Source organism: Trematomus bernacchii, unplaced genomic scaffold, assembly GCF_902827165.1.
Source record: "Trematomus bernacchii unplaced genomic scaffold, fTreBer1.1, whole genome shotgun sequence".
Taxonomy (NCBI): Eukaryota; Metazoa; Chordata; class Actinopteri; order Perciformes; family Nototheniidae; genus Trematomus; species Trematomus bernacchii.
The window spans coordinates 12,563,960-12,576,188 of NW_022987648.1; the positions used below are offsets into that span (position 1 = coordinate 12,563,960).

A 12,229-nucleotide genomic window follows, 5' to 3' on the forward strand; every position below is an offset into this window, starting at 1 on the left:
AGCAAATTACAGAATTGATCTGGAGCTCAGCAGGCAATTATCAGTGTAAGAGCCACGTTGCATATCAATGAGCTGAGGCAGTGCACAAAAAAAAGAAGTACAAATCCTGTTCCTGCTGCAACATTGCTAGTATTCCACATTGCATGTTTTGATGCCTGGAACTCTGTGGGGGGACATTTCTAGATCTAAATTGTATTTACTTTTCCCCACCGATCAGAAGAAACCGATGCCTGACCCCTGCACACAGGCATGATAAAACCTGCAGTATAATGGATTATTTCACCTCCAAAATCCTGCAACACCTCCCTCTCTCTCCCCTGCTGTTCTGTTTCTCTCTCCCATTCATAGCTGAACAAACACCCGTGTTTTTACAGTTACGACAGACAGAAAGCCAATGCTGAAGCACACACACCACCAGCATTATTGGCGTGCTGTACCCTCCGACAAGGAGACGACAACAATGACGCTATTCAGTAACCTTGCTGAGAAGCTGGTAGACGCCGCTTGTTGATAGGCAACTCTCTTCTTTTTTTTCCCCCTGTGGACTTGGAAAAGGCAATTAATATTCCTTTGCTGAGTGGAGGCTTTAGTTTTAGGCTGGACACGTGAAGTGCACTGGCTGCCACCTCCCCACTCTTACAAGTCAGATAATTACCTATTTAGATGTTGCCGAGGAGGTGTGTGTGTGTGTGTGTGTGTGTGTGTGTGTGTGTGTGTGTGTGTGTGTGTGTGTGTGTGTGTGTGTGTGTGTGTGTGTGTGTGTGTGTGTGTGTGTGTGTGTGTTGCTGGGCGCGTGTTGGACTGCTGCCACGGCTTGTGAAAAGAAGCACCATGAAGTCGACCTGTCACTATGAGTTAGAGACATGGGATGGCCAACCACAGTGAGAAAAGGGAGCACAGAACACTTACCATCAAAACTGTAGAAACAGACTGAGTGTATTAATACTCCGCAAATAGATTCACATTCTGAAATGTCATTTTTTTTATCTTTCACAGCTGTTTTTTGAGATCCGAAATACCCAAAAATGTACGTCTAAAGTAATTACGGTTGATTTCATTGAAAGCTGTCAAATTTGGGCTGTTAATGGGCTCCACGTGGAGGCTTGCTGAGGTGAAGGGCTTTCGGGAAAGGTCAGCTGACTCACCACTGCTCACCCCCTTCAGCTCTACCTACCCACACATCTTAAATCGCAATCAGGGATGGAAAGCGGGGCTGTTCGTTAGCTTGGTATCCAGCGGCAGTCTCTTTTATCTCACTCCTCCTTCGCCCTAACACAACCACGCAACTGCCGGCCCTCCTTTTCCCGATCCTTTCCTCCCCTTCCTCTGTAGAAACACTTTGCGTGAAACACCCAGAGGTGCAAAGGGGGCGAACTGCTTGGAAACTACTATTGAACCCCCTCCTGATCAGAAACACACACTCCACCCGCCCTGCCTCCCCCCCGCTGCCTCCATACCGCCCTCCTCCCCGACTTCCAAGTCTCCCGGCTCTGCTCCTCTGTCCGGATTATTTTTTCTACTACTGCCAATCAGTGGAGCATTTCTCTCAGAGCGACTTGTGGCAGGAGAGAGTGACAGAGTGTGTGAGTGTGCGCGTATACGGACACAAAGCCTTGCACTAAGCTGAGGGCGGCTCCAAGGCCTCCCCCCCACCCCCCCGAGGCAGAGCTGAGATTGAGGTTATTATTCGGTGGGAGTGGGATCCAGCTGTGTGAGGAGAGAGATGGCGAGCTGCTCTGTCTGCATTGTGGCTCCTCCAACCCTGATGTCCACTGGGAACCGGCACAAAATATTGCAAAAGAAAAATACTTCACCGGTCACGCACAAATGGAAATGCATTTATTTGCCTAACGGTGACCCAGTGTTTTATTTTTGAACATAAGCTCACACTGAGGATACTTTTTATTTGTCCTTTTTGGGTTGTAATTGTATCAGTTCAATTTAAAACAGAGTATATAGTGCCCCCACTATGAATATGATGCACACAGAGGAGAACTTAAAGAGAATCCTTATGTATCCCTAGATGGCAGTAGTAAGTCAGTGCACTGCTGCCACACAGATGAGTGTGTCTTTGGATGTGTGTGAGCATGTGTCTGCCTGTTTGTTTTCCCTTGAGGTTGATAAAGTGTGGTGGCATAATTTCCCCCCAAAAAAGATTTAAAATGCAAGTAATAATAGAAGGAAAAAAAGAGATAGTGTTTTCAAAATAGTCCTTGTGCCATGCTGTTTCTTCGCTTACAGGACCGGGGTTATTCCTTCACTCATGAATAAATAGAGATTATGGAAGCTTTTTCTTTTTTTAATGTTTTCACACAAAGACAATTAACTTGAAATTGCTTTGTTGAAATTGCTCCTCAAACAGCTAAGAACAAGCACAGGAAATGGCATCACAGCTACTCTGTAAATGTGAGAATTGAATGTGCGATGTTCATCTCCTCTGAGACGTTGCATACAATTGCATTGCAGGAACAATCAACTCTTGTACAATAACACATGTTGGTTCACATTGACACTGGCTATTGATGACTTTCATGTGAGACAGAGGATTAATATCCATATGACAAAAAAAGGCCATATTTGGAACAAGACTATAAAAAAAAAACATTCTGAAGACTGTTTGATGGAGGCTGAAACACATACAGCTCTATGTTACATTATCCTGACAGACAGGTGCATTTTACATTCACCTTTTCAAAAAAGTCATTTTCAGCATGATGAGAGTGCAGTGATTTATGCAGCAAATGGCCTGTCATCCCACTGCTTGATTAACAAGCACCGAGACCCTGGGGGACACCCGTGGATCCTCATCACTTCATGGCCCAGGCGCAGGACTGCACTCTCCCTCAGCAACAACCAGAACCAGACTTCCTGCTTTTCCTGCCTAATAACTGTCAAAAGAAACAAAACCGACGTCAGACAAGATATGGCGGGGCAGATCCTCGCTCAGTCTTCCCTTTTTAAAAATCACTTCTAAAGCTGGAGAAGAATGCTGATCCTATAAGCTGAAAATGTCGGGGCTATCAGGATGATAATGAGCCTGCAACTATGACAGGGTCAAACAGGATCAAACGCTGCTGCTAATTTTGGATCATGCAAAACAAGAAGTGCGGGCCGAATGTGGTGCGAGGGTTGGCATGGTGATCACTCATGTCAGTCAGGGACAGGAGCACCAAGGCGACCTGCAGAGCCACAGATGTACGACCCCGAGGTCACGTGAGGTGGGCCTCTGTGTAGCCGCATGTCAGCGTATACTCATGACAAGCCCCCTTCCTGTCCTGTATGTCAGGACCTGTACCGCAAGTGAGTGACACGCTATGCATGAGTGGCCATTAGTCCGCACTAGCTTATGCTATTCAGTGGTACGACCATCCACTAGCTCTTGATTCCCTCTGACACGGCCGCTACTAAAGCCTGCTGGACCGCGCTGAGAATCATTCCTATTGACATGTGCCTTTGTGCATGGCAACACTCACATTTCATGAAAGGGTTGTTCAATGTGAGCCGATGTGACTGTGTAAAGGTGGGTGACTCTAGCTAATTAAGGGTAGAGGTGAATAGAAGAGGCAACATTTCAAGAGCTAATGCGGCTCTGGTGTTAGCGCATATGTACGAATCATACCGAACGTAAGAAGAGCACTTTATCAGAGTCTGAAAAAAAAAAGTTGTAGCTGTTCAATCAAAGTGTAGCCACTGTGATTGTGATGGGAACAATTCAGTCAGCTCTCAGCATTCAACAGAAAGAAGGGGGAAAAAATGAAAGCCTCATGGAATTATTCATTTGTTTTTTTCTTCCAGTAGCAGAAATCAGTGCAATCCTGGCAGTGAGAAACAGCAGAGACTGCTTGAGAAATGTCCTTGAAGACTTGGACTTGTTCATTCTCGGTGACAACTCAATAATAAAACACGACAGATCGTTCCGCATGAAAGTCAGGCATGTAGCCATCTCATCCCGGATACATTTCTCTGTCACCGTAAACAATGTTTTGCTTAATGAATTTATGACGCTCTGACAGGACATGGCTGCTTGTATTTGAGCAGCACTAACAGCTTGGTTCATCCGCTGGTAATGAATACGTGTTGCAGAAGTACATGCATTTAGGAGAAGCGTTTAAAGAGGACATTTGAATAGTTTGCAGTGATGCAGTCGACAGAGACAATGCTTAGTTTCTTCCTTAGCAACAGTCTCTTTCTGAATATTATCGTTTTAATGATAACAGGTAAGATTTATATAGCCCTTATCACACTTCTCAAAGACACTCTACTTACAGAGGGGAAAATAATCAAACTTAAACAAAAAGATGGAAACATATACTTTATTTTGTATATTCTGGACAAGATGGGTCAGTCTCCTGTGTCAACAATCTTTACTAGGTTCCATATTAACTTATATTTTACTGATGCACTTCACCAACACAAGAGAGAGCACGTAAACATTTTTTTTGTTGTTCTTTAACCACTTACTGATGGACGACAGAGAAGGTAGCTCTCTAATGAAAGATAAGACCTATGTTCTGATAATAGTATGCTGAAGAGTGGTATGGTACAGCCTGTCCTCCTCCAAAAAACGACCAAATAAGTAGATTGTTCAGCAGCTTATTACGACCTAGAGTCACGTTTTAAAGTTTAGCACCTCTAGTGGTCTTGTAAGAAACAACAATTTGAGGCATATGCTCTAGACTAGACTATCCAAAACTGGACTCGAACGGGTCCAGCTCCCCCCACCCCCCCAGAACTACACATGCTGGCTATTGTGTTTCGCAACATGTTATATGGCACGTCTCTACTGGGAATTGTAGTTTTAAAAGATGTTTTCGTATTTCCCATAATTAGAAGTTGCCAGTATTAAACTGTATACACTGGTGTTATCAAATTTAAAACATATAATTAATAAATGGGTGAAAATTGCTTGTGTCCAGCTTTATTTGATAGCTGGTCTTATGTCTGTGACCCCTCCTGTTGTTAATTGATAAGCCTGAAACATGCACTTGTCAAGGTTCAGAAGCACCTTTTGCAAATATGGCAGTAGCCATCGATCATCTTAAGATAAGATAAGATAAGATATACTTTATTGATCCCAAGTTGGGAAATGTTTTTGTTACAGCAGCATGTACTACTTTGTTCAACTCCACTACAATTCAGAGGTTAACCTGGTATTTTTACTCCACTACATTTGTTTTAGTTACTTAGCAGATTCTGATTAATGATGTGAAATATAAACAACCCTTAAAGGTAAGGTAGGTAAGTTTGAGAAACCGGCTCGAGATCGCTAGAATTTGAAAATACACAAATCTGCCACTTCCTTACAGAGCCCCTCCTCCAACACACACGAACGCGCACATGACCAATGAGGGCACGAGATAAGTTTGTGCACAGATGGAAGGCTGACAGGCAGGTAGGCCATCCAGTTATTTTAGCCGGGCCGGCTAAAATAATTGGTCGTGCTTTTTACAGTACTACGGCTTCCACAGATGACATTTTGTTATGGATTTTTTGTCAAAGCACTTAAGATATTCATTGCTATCGGGATGTTAAGAGCATTCCATGGAATATAACAAAAAGTGTATCTCGAGCCGGTTTCTCAAACTTACCTACCCCACCTATAAATCAAACTTTAGTTACACCTGAGTAAAATTCAGGGAAGGTGATTGTCAAGTGCCAAAATAAACGATGCAATATATTAGACATTAAGTACTTTGTCAAGCTTAATATTTATCTGTAGATACCCCCAAAGTTTTTTTCTTATTCAAAAGAAGACCTTAAAGGTGGGGTAGGCAAGTTTGAGAAACCGGCTCGAGAAAAAAGAAATGTGTCTCTCAGAATCGAATGGGAAAAACCTATGGGAAAAACACAAAAGCATTGTACACAATTTAAACCAATGAATGTTGTGTAATTAACAAGGATAAACTGATGTTTTTTAGTGGAAGAGTACTGTAGATATCACTTTAAAATAATTTGACAGAGAGGGGAATACGGTTTTATTATGAAAACTTCGAGACTGGAAATACTGTTTTCACCCCGTGAGGGTTGACGCTAACTTTACATGGACGCTGCCGCATATACACGTTCTCCTGGCGAGACCTCAAATCATATTCGTAATATCTATCAAACTATAGATCCTACACATCCAGTGGACGTGGATTCTAAAAGTACAATATACACTTCTCGCTAGAAATCTAATCAAAAAGCATTTTAATGGCCAAACTATCCTACAATTTAGGATTTTCCAGAGAGGGTTATTTGTGAATATACGACCGTCCGGAGCGATTGCAGTCAACGGGAGCACTAGAGGTCGAAAACTTTAAAACGTGATTATGTAATAAGCGCATGAACAATTGACCTATTTGGTCGTATGAGTTGGAGGACTTGTTGATATTCACATAAGCAGCAAAAACAGGCAAAGGTAATTCGATAAATGCTTGTTTCCATCCATTAGAAGTATGCTATTATTAGCAGTTGGTTCAGAGATAAGATGCAGACTGTTTTAATCTGATCTATTTTTTGTCTTTTCCCTCTGAGCAGAAACTTCAGTAGACATATTTTTTTATTGGCAAAATCTGTTTCTATTGCACTTCATGGCATTTATCTTACTAGCGTAGTGCTAGACCAAATCAAGCTTACTTTTTTCACATTAAATAGATCATATGAAATGCAACAGATTAAATGCAAACATTAAAAAGAGTAAGCTAACATATTAAATATAAAGACAAGCACACGCTAGTAAAAAAAAATAAGGACACATCCATGGTTACAAATAATTAGCAGCATTTTAAAAGTGAACATATTAAAGGGGTTGAGGTTGTGTATAGATCAGGTTTTTTTCTTTTCCTAAGCCCTTTAAAAACGATGTGTTCATGTTACCTTTGATGTGTTACACCTTTGGCCGTCAGATATAGCAGCTATCAAACTAAACCTAACTAGCATTTTGAAAGTTACTAAACTGAACATGATTGTATGGCTGCACCTTTGATAGTTGGTGACCCTCCTACACACAACGTTTAGTATTCTTTACAGTTCACACTTAATACTTTATTTTCTCCTCAGTGAGTTTGTTCACCTTTTAACCTCTTGCACATATCAATATACAGATACATGATGGAACACTCCTTTGTTTCATACATTGTTTAGTATTTTTGCATTTCATTCGTTTCTGTATGTAGTCTGCTAAGCTACATTTAGTTCAGTTTACCTTAAATCATGCTAGTCTCTATTTCTTTGACTTACCAGAGATGAGGATGCCACTGCTTGTGGGTCATCTTGGGCAAAAGGTGCAGCACCTGAAACAGAGCTCTGAAATACAGGAAGTGGCCAATCAGATTGTACCAGGTGCCTGTCAGATCCTGTGGGGGAGATTGGGATTTGGGATATATTATAATAATAATATAATTGAAATGTATTAATTTGTTTATGCTTTATTCTTGGTCAATTTCTAAAACTGATACTGATCGACTTACTGTCCTATTTAGTTGTATTCTTAGTTTAAATTTGAAGAAGTGTTTGCCTTTGTGTAACCACGCTGTTTTAAAGAATGGTATGATCCCCCATGTGTTTTTTACCCCTTTGGCTTCAATTTATTATTTATTTACCTTACTTTCTGTTCAGTTAAGGTTGAGTTCTGTTCATTTCCCTTATTTAACATGCCCAATAAAACATATTATGTAAATAGTTTAACTTTCTTTGTTGACTCCTTATGCCAACCAGTTTGGTGCCTAACAATGATCAAGATCTTCAGAACAGCTCCACAGAACTTGAGGTGAGATGGTTTTTTTGTAATCTGCTCTTTGCAAGCTCGTTTGAACGCTGACACAACCTTATTAAAGCAGTGTGTATTAAGTGTATTACTTTGCAATTGCCTGTGGTTTTACTGTTTTTAGGGCAGCTTGTAATTGCCTGTAAAATACTCCAGTCTACATTCCAATAACCTTGGACTCTGCAAGTGTATAAACTGACATACTCCTACAGTAGAAAACCATGCCACCCCTGCATTTGACTTTAGTTTCGCCGTGATCGATCCACACCAATATTTAAACATTGTTTGCTGTCTACACATGCGTGCTATATGCATTGCTCTCATTTTCTTCTCCAAACATTGTTCAAAGCTATGACACAGTGATATTCTGAAGTTCTCCCACACTCAGCTCAGATGCATCATCCATTCCAAACAAAGGAAAATATCTACTTATAACCCTCAGCAGCTCTGATGATTGTAGCCATGATTTCACAGCACATAGGCATTTTATCTTTGAAACGAAAATAGCATTTTGGAAATTATTAACCCTAGAGATTTGTATTTCTTAGCCGTGGGATGTAAAAAAAGGCAAATCACAAATGTAAAACATGAGAACTGTGTGAAATTGCTCTTTTAAGTTGGCGGATATGAATACTCTTTCTGTTATAATAACACCCACAACCCTAGTGGTAAAAAATAAACCTTGTATTAAATAGCGTATATGTGTTTTATATGGCTGAAGAAAAATACTAGTAGTACACTGACTCATGAAGACTTGTACTGTATAATATATTATCAATTATTATGATGCAGAAATAATTTTGCCATACATTTTAATTTGTTTCACTTTAGGTGCACTTAATTGCCGGCAGCTGAATTTAAACAATATCATGTGAGATTTACTGCATCATAATATCACCATCATCTTGTCTGGCTTAAGTAATTCATTTGATCCGAATGACCATTGATCTGACCAATCAGGTTCCTCCATGCCTGTGAGGAGCTACTGGCAGCTATGGGCGTCGTTTAGGTGCTGAATTGTCAGCAATTATATCAGAACAATAGTATTATATTTATATAAGAAGTTCAATGAATACACGGAAGGCTTTGCTCAATGTAAAATATGTTTTGCGCTCTTCTTCCGACTGGCTTTGGCAAGGCTTTGATTGAAATATGGCTCCTCCAATCAACTGCCAAGTTTCTCAGATGGTTCTGTGAAACAAACCATATGGTATATATGGTTAATACATTGAAACACAAACATTTCCATTTTTTGTAATCAGAATTGTGAACCATTAGAATTAAGTCTATTGACTGTTTTCTGCAGAAAGTGGATAAAAACAAAGAAGATTAAGGCCAATTTTCACAAAAATACCATCCAGACTTTGCAATAGCCCCTTGAAAAACAATAGACCTTTCCAAAAGATTGACTCTTTAAATATGTTGGAGTGTCAGGAACTCTTAATCCAACTAATTTGAAGTCTGTGGATACACGTTTCTTTCAGCTACTGTAGTGTTGCTGCTGGTCAGTTTTTCCTGCCCAAGACATGTCTCTTTCACATGTCAATGCATGCTTACAGTACTGAAATATTTTTAATAATTGCCTTCTTGTTAGCTCAGCGCCATATTTGTGTTGCTCTATCGAAACAGCAAGAAAGTCTCAAGTGGACTGCAGCAATTCACCGAAATGACATTTATCACAGCAGTTCCCCTCTTCTAAATCAGAGGGCTTCCAACTTTTCTCGCTGTGCTTCTGTTATTTTTGTTTACCTCTGTCAAAGATAAGCACTTACAAGGTAGCAACACAAAAGCTTCCAATTATTCTTCAGGCAGGCTTTTCACCTGAGCTTTATGGCAACAGAACACAACTGCCTTGACTACAAATTGGCAGTTACTCCATGAACCTCTGGTGCATTAGGCCAAAGCACTGTTAAAATATAAAAGCTCTGAAGTGACCACAGCTTCTCAGACGGATCAATAAGCCTCATGGTCTGGTATTTAGAAGGGACGTTTGAAAATGTTGCCATGTAGTAGAGTGTTGCCCTTTTAAGATAAACGGGAAAAAAAAGGGCCAACAGTTTGCAGTTCTCTGTGTAGCTCAGTTCTTAAGGACATGGCTTGGAGGGTTGCTGGTTCAAGTCCAAGTAGGAACCGACTGGCACCTTGAGAGAGGTCAATTCTCCTCCTGATCTCTACCAAGGTGCTGTTGAACAAGGCACTAGATCTCTAAACTCTAATAGCTGCCAACTGCTCTTAAGAAAAGGACGGGTTAAATACAGTGTTAATATCACTGTGTTTTCAATGTTGTGTGCATGTGTGATACTTGATTATTGTTTTATATTAGGTGACACTTTTGGGTGTCCTCGACATTTGGTCTGTCGGAATCAGTCAGGTTTTCGCAACAGAGTTTTGTTTCTTTGGCAGTAGTGGTGGCAGACTACCACTGGCAGTAAATCAGTTCATAGGGACATGGCTTGAAGGGTCGCGGGTTCAAGACCCGGAAAGGACCAAATTACAATGTTTTAACTGGTACTCGTAAATGGGACGATTTACCGAGGTGCCAATGAGCAAAGCACTTGACACTACTTGACAACTATGAGCAGTCTAAATCTGACTGTGTGTGCGATGTCAAGTTGAATCCTCAATTTATTCTTCTTTGGTTGAGTTCTGGATTGTCCTTGACATGACTGTAAAGAAGCTCAGTCACATTTGCCCACATTGTTATAAAGATTAAGGCTAAAAGATTAATCTGTATCATATGGTTTAGTAGGACGATACAGGATATTTGATTATGTTTTAACAGTGAGAGACAATGGTGAGAGCAGAGCTTAGTCCCCTTCCATTCTCTGACTTTTTCTTTTTTTTGACTAACCCCCCTGCCTCCGAATCACCTCCCCCGGACTTCAGTCTGACACCCACTGCACTGACTGCACAGCTAACCAATATGATGAATTTCAGGCGAGCTGCGCCACCTTGATGGCGTTTAATCATTGAGAAAAAGACAGGAAACGTACTCATTCTTTATCCTCCTACACTCCCCCACCCCGCCTTCCCCTGCCCTTGCCCCTGACTCTCATCTCTCCTGCCGTCTCCGGTGCGTCTGTTCAGCTGCACAGAGCGGCGGTGTGCATGTGTCGCGGAGCAGGGGGAGCGCTGCACTGTTCTGCGCACCGGTTCCGCTGGACATCACCGTATTACGGCGCTACGACAACCGGGTGGTGGTGGTGGTGGAGGGGGAGACTGGACCCCGGACCGGGAGCAGGAGCAGGACCGGGAGAAGCACCGTGGCTCTTTATAGCCCGCTCTCCGAAAACATGTCCGAGTTTTTCCTACTCGCTTTTCTAGCCCTGTTCTCGGGATTATTTCCGTGCGCCGAGCCCTCGGCGGTGTCGGGCGAGGAGAGAGGTAAGGATCACCGGGCCGTCGGGGATGCGCAGTCCGGGGGAAACTTGGCACCACGGGGTCGTCTTATAGTGCTGTCTGGGCTTGTTACAGGCACCAAATGTGCAGCTGCTGGATGTATAACCTGTCTTTAAAAGCCATAATTCATGCATGATAAAGAGTGTGAAATTGCTAGTCATTCTTCTTTTTGTCCAGTGTGGGATGATACACTGGAAGTCTGTATCTCTTCTGCTGTCATCCAGGATGTTGCGTTATAATGCGAGGCAGCCGATAAATCCCAAATAACGACATCGCCTTAATTGGAACACATTGAACTTGCCCTGCGCATTAGGAAAGCTTTGCATTTTCTTTTGTGCATTTTCAGGAACATTATGGGCTGTTGGGAGCCAGAATAGAATCAGTGTCGCTGACTGCAGGCGGGTAGCAGCGCTATCCTACGGTGCAGCAGGTGAAAATATCCCCGTACCAAAGTGTGTTTTGTCCCTCACCGAGTGTAGCTTGTGTTTCTGGCCCGGGAGCATCACAGCGTCTGGTGGAGACGCAGTTGGTAGGACTATAGTTCTGAGGAGACAACTCTAGATCTTCGGTGCTGTGTGTAATCTTGTAAAGTGATGTCGAGGAAGTCATTTATGAGCAGCATATTGACTGTTGCACGTAGGAAATTAAATTCAGTCACTAATTTACAGCATATCTTTATACCTGAGTGCTGTCTCGCAGGATATTCACATTTAGAACACTTCCTTTTGGTGTCCTATGGGACCATTTGAGGGCATAGTCAACCAAACTAACCTTACCTAGTTTATTTGCAGAAATAAGATATTTATGCTAACCAATATCTTTCACTGCTACAATCACAGAGGGTTATTTATTTTATGATCATGTTTTTCCTCAAAGGAAGAAAATCCACTACTTAAAGGTGGGGTAGGTAAGTTTGAGAAACCGGCTCGAGATACACTTTTTGTTATATTCCATGGAATGCTCTTAACATCCCGATAGCAATGAATATCTTAAGTGCTTTGACAAAAAATCCATAAAAAAATGTGATTTGTGGAAGCCGTAGTCTACTGTAAAAAGCACGACCAATCATTTTAGCCGGCCCGG

At 41.7% G+C, this 12,229-nt stretch overlaps 1 protein-coding gene across 1 annotated transcript in view; it reads left to right on the forward strand.

Moving 5' to 3' along the window:
- The first annotated feature begins 10,961 nt into the window (after positions 1-10,961).
- Positions 10,962-12,229, forward strand: part of lrp1bb (low density lipoprotein receptor-related protein 1Bb) — a 305,232-nt gene continuing 303,964 nt past the window's right edge. Inside the window, exon 1 of the mRNA XM_034134148.1 lies at positions 10,962-11,131. Coding sequence (XP_033990039.1) covers positions 11,041-11,131 — 91 coding nt within the window. The 5' untranslated portion in view covers positions 10,962-11,040. The remainder of the gene's footprint in view (positions 11,132-12,229) is intronic.